At 37.6% G+C, this 20,568-nt stretch overlaps 1 protein-coding gene across 2 annotated transcripts; it reads right to left on the minus strand.

Moving 5' to 3' along the window:
• Positions 1–3,660: 3,660 nt before the first annotated feature.
• On the minus strand, positions 3,661–20,459 carry LOC130905884 (voltage-dependent anion-selective channel protein 2-like). 2 transcript variants are annotated; one of them, XM_057819649.1, is made up of 9 exons: positions 20,355–20,459; positions 19,834–19,904; positions 15,504–15,553; positions 12,280–12,432; positions 10,367–10,419; positions 7,126–7,347; positions 4,521–4,671; positions 4,393–4,450; positions 3,661–4,325 (listed from the first exon to the last, which is right to left on the minus strand). In XM_057819649.1, the coding sequence occupies exons 2-9, from the start codon at positions 19,898–19,900 to the stop codon at positions 4,234–4,236; spliced, it is 846 nt and encodes a 281-aa protein (XP_057675632.1). In that variant the 5' UTR covers positions 19,901–19,904; positions 20,355–20,459; the 3' UTR covers positions 3,661–4,233. The 2 variants fall into 2 exon arrangements, with proteins under 2 accessions (XP_057675632.1, XP_057675633.1); XM_057819650.1 differs by lacking the exons at positions 15,504–15,553; positions 19,834–19,904; positions 20,355–20,459 and adding an exon at positions 15,329–15,454.
• Between the last annotated feature and the right edge of the window lie 109 nt (positions 20,460–20,568).

Here is a 20,568-nt window from a genome sequence, read left to right on the forward strand (position 1 = left end):
TTATTGATAAGGGTAGATACACTGCCCTCTGGTCTGCCTAATTCCACATGGCTGAATCCAACTGCTCCCTGTTAAGACTAACGTAAGCTTTTGGTTTGAGCTAATGTTTTTTAATGCATTCGTAATTTAGTTTTTTGATGGGAATATGTGTCTGAACCATTTGTTAGGAGCATTGTAAAAAAACTGTCAGCATTTTATAGCATTTAAACTAGCGGACTTTTGCTATTTAAGTTAGCCAATTGTTCTTTTGTTGAACTTAGATCCTCATTAATTTATTTTTATATACCGTCTGAGGCTCAGCTCAGGTATTTTAATTTTTCATGTTCCTTATCCGATTACTTGATTATTCGAACTAACTAGTTCATTGATTAATCGACTACTTCAGGAAACGGTCGGAGCTAAATATTTAGCTTAATATGCAAATTCACATAACTGGAGACTGAAAGTAACAAAATAAAAGCTGACGCACACAAAATACTCTTTAAATAGTTTCTCCTAAATATGTATTTTACCTATATATTATTATATCACAATTACTCAACTATTCAAAGAGAAACTATTTAAAGAGTATTTTGTGTGCTCCAGCTTTTATTTTGTTACTTCCGGTCTCAGGTCATGTGAATTTGCATATTAAGCTAACTATTTAGTTCCGACCATTTCCTAATTTAATATTTTAATATATTTAATATTTAAGTTGCTAAATAATGTTGTAACAGTGCACAAAAAAGTGAGTCTAAAAATTTCATACCATTTTAAACGCTGTGTGGCGTTAAATGTGAGAAAATAGTAATTTTCAGCATGTGCTGCTTTACAAACGGTGCCCCACAATTGATTGGCAATAACTGTCAACACCTGGTGGCGGCAACGGGTCCAAAGCCGTGAATTATGCTGAAAGCGTCACAGACTTTTGACCGTCACATTAATATTTAGTTATGAATTCATCTTTTGTTAAAAAAAAAAAAAAAAAAGTCAAAAGACTTAGCCTAAATAACAAGAATTGTTGAGGCATGACAGAGCTAAGCTACTGAGTCAAGCTAGATGCTGCTAGCTTAGTAAGGAGGCAGAATCAACTGAAAGCACCATCAAGGTTTTAGGGGAAAAGAAACCAGAATTCCCTGGATCAGGTCAGACCACTCGTTCATATTTTTGTTCAAAACGCCTCACTATAGATCTGTTTTTCGTAAAATGCAAAACAAAAACGAAACACATAACCTGTTTTTAGAGGAAAAAACACCATACATGGTCATTTTTTGTTGTTTAAAGCAACACTAGGTAACTTTTCAACATTTAGAAAATATTTTTAGAAAATTTGTAAGATGTCGACTGACAATTAGTTGAATGACGCCTCTTTTTAGGGAAACTAATATGAAATGGTGAGGGGATTAAAAGGGGTAATGAGGTCAAAGGACACAGAGGTCAGAAATATGTGTTCAAAGATAAATCAAGAACGACTAAGTTATTATGAATATTACAGGATATGTTTGTTATATGAAATCGAAAATGTGATTAAATTTAGGGATGATGAGGTCAAAGGTCAGAAGTATGTGTTTTAAAGCAACACTAGGTAACTTTTCAACCTTTATAAAATATTTTCATAACATTTGTGATACAGTATGTTGACTGACAACTAGTTGAATGGCACTTCTTTTATATGGTTTGAAATATGAAATGATGAGGGTAATGAGGTCAAAGGTCACAGAGGTCAGAAATATGTGTTCAAAGATAACTCAAGAACGACCAAGGGGATTATTATGAATCTTGCAGCATATGCTTGTTATATGAAATGGAAGAGGTGATTAAATTTGGAGATGATGAGGTCAAAGGTCAGACGTATGTGTTTAAAGCAACACTAGGTAACTTTTCAATCTTTTTAAAAAAAAAATTATTTTTATAAAATTTGTGATATGTCGACTCACAACTAGTTGAATGACGCCTCTTTTATATGGAAACTCTGCTATGTAATATGAAATGACGAGGGTAATGAGGTCAAAGGTCACAGGGGTCAGAAATATGTGTTCAAAGATAAGAACGACCAAGGGGATTATTATGAATCTTGCAGGATATGCTTGTTATATGAAATGGAAGAGGTGATTAAATTTGGGGATGATGAGGTCAAAGGTCAGACGTATGTGTTTAAAGCAACACTAGGTAACTTTTCAACCTACAGTGGTACCTCTACATACGATCGCTTCGACACACGAACTTTTCGACATCCGACGTAAAATTTGACTCGCTATTTGTTTCTACATCCGACGACATGCTCGAAATACGACGACAATGGCAGCACCGCAGACGAATGCACGGCGGATTTTCTTGTGTGACAAATCAACACTGGTTTCAGAAAAGGTTGGTACAGGTGGTGAAACAAGGAAAAAGTTGACGCTTACCTTCTAAATGAAGATGCAAATGACAGAAAAATATGAGCGTAGGGTGGGCATCCGTGAAATGGCTCAAAAATACATCTCCACGGTCCTCCTCCGACCATCGTTCTCCAGTCTTTATAAGTTAAGCTGACAATTCCTTTTGTGGTAACATCTCCAGAGAAATCGCCAACTTCGCCACGTTTTTATCATTTATTTCACAACTTATTCAAAACAAAAACACCTTCTGTCTGCCGCAATTGAGGTGTTCTCAAGAAAACATTCAAAGTGAAAGTGAAACTCAAGCTCACCGGTCTGTCTCTGGCACGTGAGCCCCGCGGTGCGTTCAGGGTCAGCAAAAAACGTCCGCCACATTAGAACCCGATTCGTTACATTAATACAGGAATTATTATTATTATTATTCCGATTTTGATTTATAATTTATTTGTTTTGCTATGTGTAATTGCCATTTGTAATAGTACCAGCAGTATTTTTTAAGGATTTAGTGAAGGTTTTTGGGCTGTGGAACGAATTAATGGAATTATAATGTATTCCTATGGGAAAATCCTGCTCGACATACGACCATTTCGACTTACAAACAAGGTCCTGGAACGGATTAACTTCGTATGTAGAGGTACCACTGTATTTTAAATATTTTTATAAAATTAGTGATATGTCGACTGACAACTAGTTGAATAACACCTCTTTTATATGGAAACTGCTTTGTAATATGAAATGACAAGGGTAATGAGGTCAAAGGTCAGAGAGGTCAGAAATATGTGTTCAAAGATAACTCAAGAACGACTAAGGGGATTATTATGAATCTTGCAGGATATGCTTGTTGTATGAAATGGAATAGGTGATTAAATTTGGGGATGATGAGGTCAAAGGTCAGAAGTATGTGTTTTAAAGCAACACTAGGTAACTTTTCAACCTTAATAAAATATGTTCACAACATTTGTGATAATATGTCGAATCACAACTAGTTGAATGACACCTGTTTTATATGAAAACTGTTTTTTTGGAGTTTTGTGTAAAATGATCATGAATAATGTTTGTTTGCATTCTCTTTGTGTTTTTTTTTCATTGCAAGCAAGATATTACTACCAAAGCATTTGTAATTGCGACCATTTTCCGGGAGAAATTCAGCATTATCTGACAGAATTGCAGGGATGCCAATACTTTTGGTCAGCACTGTAGATGGCGAAGTTATTGCAAATTGTCAATACATAGGCTTTAAAAAGAAAAGTTTTTAAAAATCCGTTCTGTATAGCTACACGGTGTTTATTATGGAGGAAAAAGCCTTATTACACAGTCATTTTCGAGTAAAAAAAAAAACCCACCTTACTACATGTTTTTTTTTAAAAGACAAAAACCATTCAAACATTCTGGAGTGAACACAAAGAAGCGCTTCTGTTTCCAATGTATTTAATTATAGAATTGCCCTAGCTGACATGAAAAATGAGGTCTAAGTGACATTGATGACAACACACTCACACAAAAAAACTGTTTTGAAGGGTAGATGAAAACAATCCGGTAGAAAAGCAAACTATGCTTAACGACTTCATTGCTATTGGTGTTGACGGACGTTCAATTTATTCAGACAATCGTTCGATCCCTGCCAGCTCTCCCGGTCCGAACAGATTGGACGTCCATCACCGTCAACGGCAATGAAACGGGATGATTCGGTCGCTCGCGTTTTGTTTGGTCATCAGGAAGTGACATAACACACACTCGCACACGGTGGGGTCCTCGGCGACACCACGACACACCGTGACAATCATCTCAACATCTGTCAACATGCTTGCATGTGATTGGCAGGAGGCGGGGCTTGTGGGGGAGAAGCTACGTGAGTCATCTTCATCCGGCGCTTCTACGCCTCCAGCTCGAATCCCATGCCCACCTTGTGACCGCCGGCGTTGAAGTTCTTTCCGTCGACGAGCGCCGACAGCGTTACCTTGACGCCTGCGCGAAACGAAGAGGCGTTAGCCGCGAGCTAGCCTACTTTTCGCCACGATCCGGCCGGTGTTACCTGGTCGGAGGCTCTGAGTGTATCCCACTCCGATAAGGCTGGCGTTGTTGACTTTGGCCTGCGCAACGAAAACACCGTCAGAGGCGCACGGGGAGAGGACGAGCGCGCATCGTTCGCGGCCCGCTTACCGACACGGAGGTATCGGCGTCCACTTTGTATTTGGCGGCGATGCCGAAGCGGGTGTTGTTGCTCCCGGCCGTCCAGGCTAAGGTGACGGCCGTCTCCAACTCCTCGTTGACTTTTTGGTAGATGGAGCCGCCGAACTCCGTGCCGTCGTTGCTGTGACAAAAAAAGGACGTTGAAATAAAGAGGCCTGAGTTGCATACCTCATTCACTGCAATTGACTGTCAACTCATTCTGCCTGCTAAAATACAGTGGTATGAAAAAGTATCTGAACCTTTTTGAATTTCTCACGTTTCTGAAAAAAATCACCATCAAATGTAATCTGATCTTTGTCAAAATCACACAGGTGAAAAAACAGTATCTGCATTAAGTAAAACCACCCAACCATTCATAGGTTTTCATATTTTAATGAGGATAGTGTGCAAACAATGACAGAAGGGGGAAAAATACAGTACCCTCCATAATTATTGGCACCCCTGAAAAAGATGTGTTTTTTAGCTTCTTATATATTTTTTTTTAATCAAATAATATGGGACCTTAATGGAAAAAAAAGAGAAAAATTCAACCTTCAATACAGGCACATTCATTCAGTGGGGAAAAAAATCCCACATAAAGAAAAAATTATTTGACATCAAATAATGTGTGTCACAATTATTAGCACCCCTGGTGTTAATTATTTGTACAGCCCCCTTTTGCCAACAAAACAAGGTCTGAGGACTGAGATGGCCATGGGAGGAGCTTGATTTTGTGTCTGGTGAACCATTTCTGTGTAGATTTGGCCATATGTTTAGTGTCATTGTCTTGCTGAAAGACCCAGTGACGACCCATCTTCAGCTTTCGGGCAACAGATTTTGATTTAAACTGTCCTGGTATTTCAAAGCATTTATGATGCCATGCACCCTGACAAGGTTCCCAGGGCCTTTGGAAGCGAAACAGCCTCACAGCATCACTGACCCAACCCCATACTTCACAGTGGGTATGAGGTGCTTTTCAGCATGCGCATCTTTCGTGGCACGCCAGACCCACTTAGAGTGTTTGTTGCCAAAAAGCTCAATCTTGGTCTCATCTGACCAAAGCACACGGTCCCAGGCTTCAACTGGGACCGTATGGGGGTGGGTCAGTGAAGGGGGTTGTACAAAGTATTAACACCAGGGGTGCTAATAATTGTGACACACATTAATTGATATCAAATAAGTTTTTTTTTATGTGGGATTTTTTCCCCACTGAATGAATGCACTTGTATTGAAGGTTGGATTTTTCTCTTTTTTTTCCATTAAGGTCCCATATTATTTGATTAAAAAAATATATTAGAAGCTAAAAAACACTGCTTTTTCAGGGGTGCAAATAATTATGGAGGGCACTGTAAGTAAGGCTAGGTTCATACTGCAGGTCTTAATCCATGAATCAGATTTTTTTCGTGTTTTTCAGACTCGAGTGAGGCATTAACTTGACGCGCTGAATGGGACAAGTCGCATAGAAGTGGACCATTTCCCGTCTGATCTGGGTCACTTTTGTATGTGGTTTAAATCCGAACTGGGCCACATTTTCCAGAATATCGCGCGCAGTCTGAACTGTCAAGTCTCCCAAATCGGACTTCATGAAGCAATTAGATCATCAAGTTAAAGTTACAGTTAAAGCGGATACTGTTTTTTCATCTGTGTGATTTTGACAAAGATCAGATCACATTTGATGGTGATTTTATCCTGAAATGTGAGAAATTCAAAAAGGTTCAGATAATTTTTCATACCACTGTATTTTGAATTCAATAAAATCCCTCATGATAAAATAGTTACCGGAATTTTCGGACTATAAGCCGCTACTTTTTCTTCCTCATTTGGAATCCTGCGGCCTATAGCCCAGAGCGGCTTATTTATGTTATTAAAAAGCCATAAGTAATATAAGTCCAGAGCGGCTTATTTATGTTACTAAAAGGTAACACTTTATTTGACAGCAGCATTATAAGACTGTCATACGACCGAATGAACCACCACGAAGCTTCGAACCGATTGGCTGCAAAGCTTCATTTGGCCATCACTGCATGCTCCCTTGGAGGAGACAGTCAACCTCTGCTGCCGCCTGCTGTAAACAATGTCGTCCAACATGCCTCCTAGCATGCATTGCAGCAATACAGATGTAAATACCAATTAAAATTCATGTTCTGTGCTAATTATTTCTTCAGTTACTTTTCCAGTTGTTTCATTAATTGATAGTTATAATATTTATTTGACAGTGGCGCCATAAAAGAGTCATTAAACTATCAAAATTATGACATGACACTGGCATGAGCATTAATGAATGCTTAAGGCAACCTCCCCGAAGTTAATTATTGCTGATGAAAGCGATACAGACCCCCTCAAGATATATAAGAGATGTCATTCAACTAGTTGTCAGTCAACATATCATCACAAATTTATGAAAATATTTTATCAAGTTACCTAGTGTTGCCTTAATGCTCTTTTAAAAGTGCAATATTCGCAATCCTTTGTTTTACATCTCCTAAAATTGATTCTTCAACACATTCAACACCCTTGTTGGAGGAGCTTCTAGTAAAGTGTGCTCTAGTTTTAAGTGTGGTCATTTTGAAATGAGGAGCTTTTTGTGTAAACTCACACGTTGGTGTGCAGCTGGAAGTCTCCTGCCTTGTAGCCCAAAGCGAAGTTGTTCTGCACCAGTTTGGACTTGGCCGTATCAAAGGCCATCTGGTAGCCGGCCAGCCAGCCCTCATAGCCCAGCACGGCGGAGGCGTGGACCGCCGGACCCTCGAAGTCCACGTCACAGCTCACGTTGACGTAGTCGCGCTTGTAGCCTGTCTTCAGCTTACCGCTTTTCTTGCTGCACAGAAAAGAAAAAAAAGCATCCACGCTTTTCACCAGGTCATCGCAACGGCCATGAGACTAAGGCCATGTCTACACGTAGCAGGGTGTTTGGGCTATCATCCACACGTATGTTCTTAAAAACTTCGGCTAAAGTAAAGATATGCGAATAGCGTAGCGCACGAATGCTATTTTTAGACTGTGACGTCACTATTGTAACGCTGAAGTGGGACATCATAGACATGCTCTCGCATACAATCCATGTTATTTCTGTTTTTTTTCTCCGGTAGTCTTTCAAAAAAGAACATGCTGATGAAAAACTGCTGCTACAGAACTTGTAGAAACGATTCTAGACATTGTATGAAGGATGTTTTCTTTATACGTTTCCCGAAACCATAAACTCGGTGAAAAAAATGTGAAGAATGGATCAACTTGCGCAGACGTTCAAAAGACCAGTTTAACGCCGAGGTGAAGCCATTCACCTTTCATATGCAGTAAACATTTTGTTGGGGGCCATGGTCCTACAGAGGACAATGAGGTAAGCCATTTTGATATTTTCACTTATTTTTTAGCGTGGCGTTTTGCCGTGCTGCTTCTGTCTGATAATGAATGACCTGAAAAAAATTTAAATGGTATCTGACTGCCACTGTTGTTATCTTTTCTGTTGTAAAAAAACAACTATAGTAAGGGGGGAGTGTAAATAAATTATAGAATTAAGATTTGTTATTCATGAAAAAATTAAATGTGTTCGTTGGCCGTCACTGAGTAGTATTTGCGATCGCTACACAAAGCTAACTAAATTACCCCCAAGAATAGTCAGAGACGTAAGACAACCACGTCTTTACCAGTGAATTTAGCACCAGGGACATCATTTTCAGACAGAATTGGTAGGTTTAGGTCAGTAAACATCTCGTTCGTACACGATTTCCATTCATTTACTATTAGGGACAAACGGGAAGTTGACCCCCCAGCGCGGCTTATTTGTTGGTTTATTTGGGTTAACAGGCAACACATAACTCCTAGCATGCATTGCAGCACTACAGATGTAAATAATATTCAAAATTCATGGTCTGTTCTAACTCTTCAGTGACTGTTCCAGTTGTTTCATTAATTGCTTGTTATGGTATTTGGTAACACTTTATTAGACAGCGGCGTCATAAGACTGTCATAAGACTGTCATAATTATGACTTGACACTATTCTGGGCATTACTGAATGTTTATGACAGATGTCATTACGTGTCATCTGGCAAATTAAGTTACTAATTCCATTTATGTCCAGCTCGGATCTTTTACATCCATTCAAAAGGGGGATAATTTGCAGGATGACACAAAATGACAGCTCTCATAAGCATTCATTAATGCTCATGGCAGTTTCATATATAAATAAATATCAAATAAAGTGTTACCAAATACCGTTACTAGCAATTAATGAAACAACTGGAACAGCAACTGAAGAAATAAATAGCACAGAACATGAGTTTTCATTGTTATTTACATTTGTAGCGCTGCAATGCATGCTAGGAGGCATGTTGGAAGACAACAGTGTTGACAACAGAGGTTGACTGTCTCCCCCAAGGAAGCAGTGATGGCCAAATGAAGCTTTTTGAAGCAATGGTGGTTCATTTGGTCTTCTGACCGCCGTATGATGCCGCTGTCTTATAAAGTGTTACCGGTTATTATCTTTTGGTGTAAATATTCCACAATACAGTGAGGACACATGCGGTTTATAGTCCAGTGCAGTGCTGCAACGATTAATCAATTAACTAGTGTATTCAATTAGAAAAAAAGATTCCAATTAAATTTTGCTGCTTCGAGTATTTGTTTAATTAAAGTGGCGTTTTAATGGTTTGCTTTGAGAGTGTTTGCATTTTTTTTTCATTTGGTTGGATACACTGCCCTCTAGTCCACCTCATTTCACATTGCTGAATCCAGCTGCTCCCTGTTAAGACCAACGTTAGCTGAAACAAAAATTTAGCTTATGTTTTTTTAATGCATTCGCAATTTAGTTTATTGGTATATTTAGTCTTTTTTTTGTGGGAATATGTGTCTGTACCATTTGTTAAGACCATTGTAAAAAAATAAAAAATAAAAAAAAAGTTAGCATTTTATAGCATTTGAGCTAGGGAACATTTGCTATGTAAGTTAGCCAATTGTTTTTGTTCTACATAGATCCTCATTTATTTATTTATTTTTTTCATACGGTTTGAGGCTCAGTTTAGGTATTTTAATTTTTTATGTTCCTTATCCGATTGCTCGATTATTCATCAATTAATCGACTACTAAAATAATCGATAGCTGCAGTCCTAGTCCAGTGTGGTTCATCTGTGAACAAATGCCGTTTTCGTGTCACATATGGTGGGTGGCGGCAAGGCCGGCCCAGCCTATACACAGACGATGCAGCTGCTTAGGGCCCCTGACCACGAGGGGGCCCCCAATCTGGTAACCTCATTTTATACGTTGTTCATAGAGCATCGTGAATGCATGGATAAACGGAAATGCGCGCCACATTAAACGTCAATTTTTTTGTCATTACATGTCATTTGGGGTGAGAAGTTTGAAGTATGCAATGCAACAAAATATGATTAATATGCAAAATATGGACGTATGGATTGCATTGCATGTATGGGTTTCACAGTACACTGTGACGAAATGGTTGGCTAAAAATATGGGCCCCTTGGCATTATTTTGCTTAGGGCCCCCAAATGGCCTGGGCCGGCCCTGGGTGGCGGCTTATAATCAGGTGCTCCTTATAGTGCTAAAATTACTGTAATTATTAGACAGGTGATTTTTGTTTTCATTTATTTATACACTCTTGCAGTGCTTCATATTGAAAAACATGCAAAGGATGGAGGTATTATGGGCAATTATTTTTCGTTAATTGCGGTTGGTTATGAAAGCTTTTGAATTTTTTTCTAGAAACGTGCTGGTGTAGACGTAGTTATTTTTTCTGGACGTATAAGGGCAGGATCCTCAGTTTAAAAAAAAAAAAAACCTGCTAGGTGTAGACATGGCCTAAAAAATAGAATTTTGCACTCACCCCGTGTTCGGAACAAAAGACGTGTCCAACGCCACCTTCAGGCCTTGAGTCAACTGTGGGTGAACCAGAGTGTGTTAGCAAAAAACTAATGTCATACTTTTCTGTTCAAGATAATTCCTTTATTTACCGGCATCGTTAAAATCAACAAAAACTGAAAAGTAACCTAGATTTGCTTTAAGATAAATCAAGAATGAATACCGGTATTATCAAACTTGAGGCATATGTTTGTCATATGAAATTAATGAGACAAATACATTTTGGGATGATGAGGTCAAAGGTCAAAAGTTGTCAAGCTCAGAAATGTGTTTAAGATGAATACTATTCATAATGATTAGGGCTGTCAAAATTATCGCGTTAACGGGCGGTAATTAATTTTTAAAATTAATCACGTTAAAATATTTGACGCATTTAACGCACATGCCCCGCTCAAACAGAATAAAATGACAGCACAGTGTAATGCCCACTTCTTACCTGTGTTTTTTGGTGTTTTGTCGCCCTCAGCTGGCGCTTGGGTGCGACTGATTTTATGGGTTTCAGCACCACATGAGATGTGTGTAATCATTGACATCAACAATGGCAAGCTACTAGTTTTTTTTTTTATTGAAAATTTTACAAATGTTATTAAAACGAAACCATTAAGAGGGGTTTTAATATAAAATTTCTATAACTTGTACTAACATTTATCTTTTAAGAACTACAAGTCTTTCCATCCATCGATCGCTTTAACAGAATGTTAATAATGTTAATGCCATCTTGTTGATTTGTTGTTATAATTAACAAATACAGTACTTATGTACCGTATGTTGAATGTATATATCCGTCTTGTGTCTTATCTTTCCATTCCAACAATAATTTACAGAAAAATATGGCATATTTTATAGATGGTTTGAATTGCGATTAATTATAATAAAAAATGTAATAATAGATAAATAATAATAAATTATAATTTTTGGGAATAAATGCTTAAATCCCTGAATACTTTATAGATAGGTACGTAAAACAGTTAAAAGCATTAAAAAAACCTGCAGTTAGCATCTATTTTACGTAAATATTGCGAACTATGACGCCAATCTCATAGCGGTTAATTTCTCCTACTGATTTTTTTCACAATGTCTCAAAATTAGGGCTGTCGAAATTGTCGCGTTAACGGGCGGTAATTAATTTTTAAAATTAATCACGTTAAAATATTTGACGCAATTAACACACATGCCCCGCTCAAACAGACTAAAATGACAGTACAGTGTAATGTCCGCTTGTTACTTGTATTTTGGTGTTTGGCGCCCTCTGCTGGCGTTTGGGTCCAACTGATTTTATGGGTTAGTACCATGAGTGAGCATGGTGTAATTATTGACATCAACAATGGCGAGCTACTAGTTTATTTTTTGATTGAAAATTTTACAAATTTTAATAAAACGAAAACATTAAGAAGGTTTTTAATATAAAATTTCTATAATTTGTACTAACATTTATCTTTTAAGAAGTCTTTCTATCCATGGATCGCTTTAAGAGAATGTCAATAAAGTTAATGCCATCTTGTTGATTTATTGTTATAATAAACAAATACAGTACTTATGTACCGTATGTTGAATGTTTATGTCTGTCTTGTGTCTTATCTTTCCATTCCAACAATTATTTTCAGAAAAATATGGCATATTTTATAGATGGTATGAATTGCGATTAATTAATTTTCAAGCTCTAATAAACTCGATTAAAAATTGTAATCGTTTGACAGCCCTAACAATAATATTAATATTCGTTTAAATCAGCATTTTAGTAATCACGTGCAATATATATATATATTTTTTTTTTTAAATAAAACTCAATGAATAAAACCAATTCATCGTCCAGGCCTAGATCTAATATGTGAACCAATGATTGCAAAAACAATGGATGATGTATGAAAAATCACCAACCTGGTCCTCCAGCGCGATCTCGGTGGCAAGCGTGTTATCAGTGTTCCACTTCTGGTTTACGCTGAGGCCCAACTCCTTCATCTTGTATTTGGTCTCCAGGTTGCCCGACGCTTTGCCCGAGTCGGTGTTGCTGGAGCCTGACGTGTTGAACTCCTGCGCACGCAAACATAGGCCATTGTTAACAAGATTACCTCCACAGTAGTGCGTGACACAATGCCGATAAGGCATTCAATCTTTCAGAGTTCGCACTTGCAAAAAAAAGATGCAGGAGGGAATCCAATGAGAAACACAAAAAAAATTGAAAGGCGAGCAGATTTCCTCATATTTTGTGTAAAGGTGCATTTTTACTATACAGGCACGTACTAAATGAATGGCCTGGAAATGTGAACAGTGAATGTGTTCATTCAAACAGGAAATAAAGAAGACAAGAAGATGATGAAGACAGACAAATACGAATGCATTAAAAAAACATTAGCGCAAACAAAAACTTAGCTTATGCTGGTCTTAACAGGGAGCAGCTGGATTCAGCAATGTTAAATGAGTTGTCATTTTCACTGTTGCCATTAGAGTGCCGTGTATCCACTCAAATCAATAAAACTAATTGCAAACACTTTCAAAACAAACCATTACAACGCCACTTAAATGAATCCTCAAAGCCGCAAAATTTATTTTGGATCTTTTTTTCCCATTGAATGACTCGAACTAATTAGTTTGAATGATCGAGTAATGGGATAAAGAACATAGAAAATTGAAATACCTGAGCTGAGCCTCAAACAGTATTAAAAAAAATAAATAAATGAGGATCTACGAATAATTAACTACCTTGCATAGGAGAAGTCCGCTAGCTTAATTGCTATAAAACGCTACAGTGGTTAAAACACCAATCTAACAAAAAACGGCTAAATATACAAATAATCTAAATTATGAATGCATTAAAAAAAACATTAGCGCAAAAAAAAACTTATGTTTGTCTTAACAGGGAGCAGTTGGATTTAGCCATATAAAATGAGTTATGTCATTTTCACAATTTTACCCAGTATAGGGCAGTGTATCCAGTCAAATCAATAAAACTAAATTCAAACAATTAAAGAACAATTGACTAACTTGCATAGCAGAAGTCCGAAAGCTTAGATGCTATAAAATGCTAACTTTAAAAAAAAAAATACTTTCACCAAATGTTTAAAACACATATTCCCATAACAAAAATGGCTAAATATACCAATAAACTAAATTCGAATGCATTAAAAAAAAAAAAAAAAAAAAAAAAAAAAAAAACATTAGTGCAAACAAAAACTTAGCTTATGTTGGTCAAAGCAGGGAGCAGCTGGATTCAGCCGTGTAAAATGAGTTATTTTTACTGTCGCCACTAGAGGGCAGTGTATCCACCCAAAGCAATAAAACTAAACGCAAACACTTTTATAACAAACCATTACAACGCCACTTTAATTAAACAAATAATCAAAGCCGCAAAATTTTATTTGAATCTTTGTTATCGAATTACTCAATGAACTAGTTACTTCGAATAATCGAGTAATCGGATAAGGAACATAGAAAATTAAAATACCTGAGCTGAGCCTCAAATGGTAGTAAAAAATAAATAAATGAGGATCTAAGAACAATTGGCTAACTTGGATGGCAGAAATCCACTAGCTTAAATGCTATAAAATGCTAACGTGGTTAAAACACCTAATCCAACAAAAAACTGCTAAATATACCAAAAAACTAAATTACGAATGCATTAAAAAAACATTAGCGCAAACAAAAACTTAGCTTATGATGGTCTTAACAGGAAGCAGCTGCATTCAGCCATGTGAAATGAGTTATTTTCACTGTCGCCACTAGAAGGCAATGTATCCCACTCAAATCAATAAAACTAAACGCAAACACTTTCAAAACAAACCATTACAACGCCACTTTAATTAAACAAATAATCAAAGCCGCAAAATTTTATTTGAATCTTTGTTATCGAATTACTCAATGAACTAGTTACTTCGAATAATCAAGTAATCGGATAAGGAACATAGAAAATTAAAATACCTGAGCTGAGCCTCAAACGGTATTAAAAAATAAATAAATGAGGATCTAAGAACAATTGGCTAACTTGCATAGCAGAAGTCCACTAGCTTAAATGCTATAGAATGCTAACGTGGTGAAAACACCCGATCCAACAAAAAACAGCTAAATATATCAATAAACTAAATTACGAATGCATTAAAAAAACATTAGCACAAACAAAAACTTGGCTTATGTTAGTCTTAACAGGGAGCAGCTGGATTCAGCCGATGTGAAATGAGTTGTTATTTTCACTTTTGCCATTAGAAGGCAGTGTATCCCACGCAAATCGATAAAACTAAATGCAAACACTTTCAAAACAAACCATTACGCCACTTTAATAAAACGAATCCTCGAAGCCGCAAAATTTAATTCAAATCTTTTTTCCTCATCGAATTACTCGAACTAGTTACATCGAATAATCAAGTAATTGGATAAGAAACATAGAAAATTAAAATACCTGAGCTGAGCCTCAAACAGTATTAAAATAAATGAGGATCTACGAACAATTGACTACTTTGCATAGCAGAAGTCCGCTAGCTTAAATGCTATGAAATGCTACTGTGGTTAAAACACCTAATCCAACAAAACACGGCTAAATATCGCAATAAACTAAATTATGAATGCATTAAAAAAAACATAAGCGTTATGTTGGTCTTAACAGGGAGCAGTTGGATTTAGCCATAAAAAATGTTCACAATTTTCACCGGTATAGGGCAGTGTATCCAGTCAAATCAATAAAACTAAATTCAAACACTTTCAAAACAAACCATGACAACGCCACTTTAATAAAAACGAATACTCGAAGCAGCAAAATTTAATTTGAATCGTTATTCTAATCGAATTACTCGAGTTAATCGATTGATTGTTGCGACACTAAAATATTTTGTGTGAAAATGAATTCAAACAAGAAATAAAGAAGACAAGAAGATGATGAAGACGGCCAAAAGAAGAATGAAAAGAATGACATGACCAAGATTTTTAGTTTTAGTCTTACCATCTATGGCGCGCATCCGTGGCGGTCAAGGAATGGACATGGTTTAAAGGGGGAGGGGGTCAAAGGGCACAAGGAAAGAGAGCAGAGAGAGCCTCAAACACCGCTTCTAGTCACTGGGCGCCGGACGCCGGTCTGGAGAAGAACAAAGACGAGAAACAAAGAGGAGGACGCTCACCACGCCACTTTGAGATTTGGTCTTCAGGTCCAGCTTGACCAGCCCGAAGCCTGCCACGAGGTACACACACACAAAAAAAGGAAGGGTGTCAAACGATTAAAATTTTTAATCGAGTTAATTACAGCTTAAAAATGAATTACTCGCAATTAATCGCAATTCAAACCATCTATAAAATATGCCATATTTTTCTGTAAATTAATTTTGGTATGGAAAGATTCGACACAAGACGGATATATACATTCAACATACGGTACATAAGTACTGTATTTCTTTATTATAACAATAAATCAACAAGATGGCATTACCGTTATTAACATTCTTTATAAAGCGATCCATGGATAGAAAGACTTGTAGTTCTTAAAGGGTAAATGTTAGTACAAGTTATAGAAATGTTATATTAAAACCCCTCTTAATGTTTTCGTTTTAATAAAATTTGTAAAATTTTCAATCAAAAAATAAACTAGTAGCCCGCCATTGTTGATGTCAATAATTACTTACACAATGCTCATGGGTGCTGAAACCTATAAAATCAGTCACACCCAAGCGCCAGCAGAGGGCGACAAAACTCCGTAAAACACAACAAGTACACATTTCAGTGTCCTGTCATTTTAATCTGTTCGAGAGGGGCATTTGTGCGTTAATTGCATCAAATATTTTAACGTGATTAATTTTAAAAATTAATTACCGCCCGTTAACGCGATAATTTCGACAGCCCTGAAAAAAGTAATATTGTAGTGATGCAAAGATTAATCGAGTGATTCGATGAGAAAAAAGCTTCAAAACAAATTTTGCTGCTTCAAGTGATTATGATATAAATTTAATCAAATCTTTCATAAGCATTCATTAATGCTCATGACAGTGTCATGTCATAATTCTGATGGTCTTATGACGCCGGCACACCGGTTGAAGAACGCTGCCATATAGCAACTGGACCACCATGAAGCTTTGTGTGCGCCGTGTCCACTAAGTGCTGCAACGATTAATCGATTAACTCCAGTCATTCGATTAGAAAAAAAGCTTCAAATCAAATTTTGCTGCTTTGAGGATTTGTTTAATTACAGTGGCGTTGTAATTAGAGATGTCCCGATCGATTGGGTCCGATCACGTCATTTTCAAAGTATCGGAATCGGCAAAAAAATATCGGCCATGCCTTTTTTTAATATATATATATATTTTTTAATTAAATTGTTTTCTAATTGTATTTAACGTTACAGACATAACATGTTACACTCATCCAGAGTCTTTAGTTTAGGCTTAAGGAAGGGTTATCAAAATTATCCCGATCCCGATAGTGGCGGTAATTCATTTTTTAAAAAAATGTATCACGTTAAAATATTTAACGCCATTAATGCACGTGCTGCACGATCCACTCACGCATTGACGCGCTCAACCTGTAATGGCGACGTTTTACCTACATAGAGAGATAAAAGGCAGTGTAAAATGAGTACAGTGAATTTTGGCAGCCTTTGGAGCCTTTTTTTAATTGGCTAAAGCTTATAATCCCTCTCCCTATGATATCATGGAATATCATGGGGAGCATTGTGGGGAAGCAAGGTAGCAATTGATCTTTTTCTTAACACCTTATGTTATTTCCCAACGCAGAGAAGATATATCAATTGGTAGCACTACGCACAGTCATGGTTCCACTTCCCATCATGCATTTGGGCATGGCTCCAGTATTATTTACTGAAAGCTCAACAAATACACTAGATGGCAATATTTAGTCACAATATACAAAGTCACAAGTCTTTCTATCCGTGGATCCCTCTCACAGAAAGAATGTCAATAATGTAAATGCCATCTTGAGGATTTATTGTCATAATAAACAAATACAGTACTTAAGTACTGTATGTTGAACGTATATATTCGTCCCAGTTTTATTCATTTTTTTCTTAATGCATTGCCAAAATGTATATGATCGGGAAAAATTATCGGGAATGATTGGAATTGAATCGGGAGCAAAAAAAAGCAAACGGATCGGGAAATATCGGGATCGGCAGATACTCAAACTAAAACGATCGGGACCGGATCGGGAGCGAAAAAACATGATCGGAACAACCCTAGTTGACACTGTTGTACCCTTGGACTGCGGGACAGCTTGACCTTGTTTGGATGTTAGTCGAGGTTCTTTGTCCACCATCCGCACAATCTTTCGTCAAAATCTCTCGTCAATTCTTCTTCTCCGTCCACATCTAGGAAGATTAGCCACTGTGCCACGGGCTTTACACTTATTGATGACACTGCGCACGGTAGACACAGGAACATTCAGGTCTTTGGAGATGGACTTGTCGCCTTGAGATTGCCCATACTTCCTCACGATTTTGCTTCTCAAGTCCTCAGACAGTTCTTTGGTCTTCATTATTTCCTCCATGCTCAATGTGGTACACACAAGGACACAGGACAGAGGTTGAGCCAACTTTAATCCATTTTAACTGGCTGCAAGTGTGATTTATTTATCGCCACCACCAGTTATGTGCCACAGGTAAGTAACCGATGCTGATAATTACACAAATTAGAGAAGCATTTCATGATTTTTCAAAGGGTGCCAATACTTTAGTCCGTCCCATTTCTGTAGTTTTGTCTAAAATTATAATGATTTAAAAAAAAATTCCCCCATTCTCTTTTGTGTTTTTTCATTGCAAGCAAAATAAATGAAGATATTACGCGTACTACCAAAGCATTTGTAATTGCAATCATTTTCTGGGAGATATTGAGCATTATCTTGACACAATTGCAGGGGTGCCAATACTTTTGGCCAGCACTGTAGTTTTAAGAAAAACACGAGTGTAGAAGCACTTTATTATGTATTCGCATTTGATACTCTTTTGAAAGTGCAATCTGAGCAGGCCTTTGTTTTACATCTCCTAAAATTTATTCTGCAACAGATTAAATGTTCCCAATCCGATGACTTGATTATTTGAACTAACTAGTTGACAGATTACTCGACTACTATTATAATTAATAACTGTAGCCCTACCTAGGGATTTCTTTGTGTCAATCGGAAACCTTCAGTCAGAACGAAGCAAATTCACGTGTGGAGTCCCTCAAGGGTCAATTCTTGGACCACTCTTGTTTAACATCTATATGCTTCCCTTAGCTCAGATTATGGAACAGTATGACATCTCCTATCACACCTATGCCGATGACACACAACTGTACATTTCTGTCTCCACACATGATTATAGTCCCTTAGTCTCCCTGAGTAAATGCATTCACCAAATCAATGAATGGATGTGCCAGAATTTTCTCTAGTTAAATGTGGAGAAGACAGAAGTGATCATTTTTGGGCCAAAAAAGGAAAGGTCAAAGATAAGCAGGCACCTTAGCACAATGTCACTTACAGCTACAAATCAAGTCAGAAACCTTGGTGTAATTATTGACTCAGACCTCAAATTTGATAGCCATCTAAAGTCCGTCACTAAATCTGCTTATTACCACCTAAAAAATATAGCCAGAATTAAGGGGCTTCTGACTCAACAAGACATGGAAAAACTTATGCATGCATTCATTTTCAGCAGATTGGGACTATTGCAACGGTATATTTACGGGTCTTGATAAAAAAATCAGTCAGGAAGCTGCAGCTAGTACAGAATGCTGCAGCCAGAGTCCTCACAAATACAAGGAAGCTGGACCACATAACACCGGTTTTGAAATCGCTACACTGGCTTCCAGTGAGTCAAAGGATAGACTATAAAATACTACAAAACACTTAATGGCATTGGACCAAAATACATGCTTGATTTGTTAGATTCCTATGAGACATCTATACCCCTAAGGTCGTCTGGAACCGGTCTCCTGCATGTTCCAAGAACAAGAACCAAGCAGGGTGAGGCAGCATTTAGTCATTATGCTCCTCACCTCTGGAACAAGTTACCTGAACGTCTGAAGTATGCTCAAACTGTTAGCTCCTTTAAATCAGGGCTAAAAACGCTTTTGTTTAGCACTGCATATCCATAACTGTCTATATATTTCAATCTACTTGCTTTCTATTCCTCTTGTGCTCATCTCCATTGCTGATTTCAATTATTATTAGTAGTAGTAATTTTTGTTTCATTTATTTTATTCTATTTGTGATTAAATGCGATTTTTATGTATAATTTTATTTCCTATTTTGATTGTCTTGGTTTTTACGTTGTATTGTTTTAAATGTGATTTTTATGATCTTCATGTGATGTAAAGCACTTTGAATTGCCTTGTGTTGAACTGTGCTATATAAATTTGCCTTGCCCTTGCAAGGCAAATTGATCGCAAAAAAAAAAGAGAATAATTCCAATATTAGTTGACAGGTTGATTCATCATCTTTGTCGAGTATACAAAACGACGGACTCACCATAGCCTTTGCTAAAGATGTCCTTGGCAGCTTTGCCCAGGTCAGCATAGGAAGGAGGCACGGTCATGATTCTACGAGGCAAAAATATATGAATAAAATCTATCTCGGAACAATGCCATATCTTCAAACTAGCAATCAAATATCTTGGCTATTCACAATGTAGGATTTTTCCGCTGCACTTTGAACAAATGCTAGATGCTGCGGCATCTATTTGGCCTGATTGACAAAGGACACAAAGGGACAAAAGGTGCGCGGCTGACAACTACCCAGCCCAGCGACGAGCACGCACGACTGGATCGTGTCAAATTTCGTCGGGTGGGCGCAGAGTCGCCGATTGAATCCGAATAGAGGTGATGAAACCCAGGATTAAAGAAGGCTGCATGGCTCCCCATCATTACATAATGCTACCGTTAGCTAAATCCCCTTACGCGTGGCTAACCTTGGCCGCAAACCTTAACGAATTGACGATAAACGTCCACCCTGCGTGGAATAAGAGCTAAAGAAACGCGAATGTCGCTCACCGTTCCGTAAGGGGTGTCGGCAAAGTCCTGGTGGCGTGAGGATGCTGAGCGCTTCGACCGCTATTCAAGTTACGCCGTCACTCGACGCCAGGAGGACAGGGGGCGCTGTGAAGGAGACGCGTTTGCGCATGCGCGTGATTAGCAAACAAAGAGTGCTTGGAAAAGCAAGAGGGAATTCGGCCTTCATTTCAGCCGACGTCAACGGAAGTACGGA

The sequence above is a fragment of the Corythoichthys intestinalis genome, chromosome 17 (genome assembly GCF_030265065.1).
Source record: "Corythoichthys intestinalis isolate RoL2023-P3 chromosome 17, ASM3026506v1, whole genome shotgun sequence".
NCBI lineage: Eukaryota > Metazoa > Chordata > Actinopteri > Syngnathiformes > Syngnathidae > Corythoichthys > Corythoichthys intestinalis.

Coding starts and splice junctions, on each gene's coding strand:
- LOC130905884 (XM_057819649.1), bottom strand. CDS start 19,900: ATGACCGTGCCTCCTTCCTATGCTGACCTGGGCAAAGCTGCCAAGGAC. Junction 10,420..12,279: donor AGATCGCGCTGGAGGACCAG/GTTGGTGATTTT, acceptor GTTCACCCACAG/TTGACTCAAGGCCTGAAGGT. Junction 4,451..4,520: donor ACGCCGATACCTCCGTGTCG/GTAAGCGGGCCG, acceptor TTCGTTGCGCAG/GCCAAAGTCAACAACGCCAG.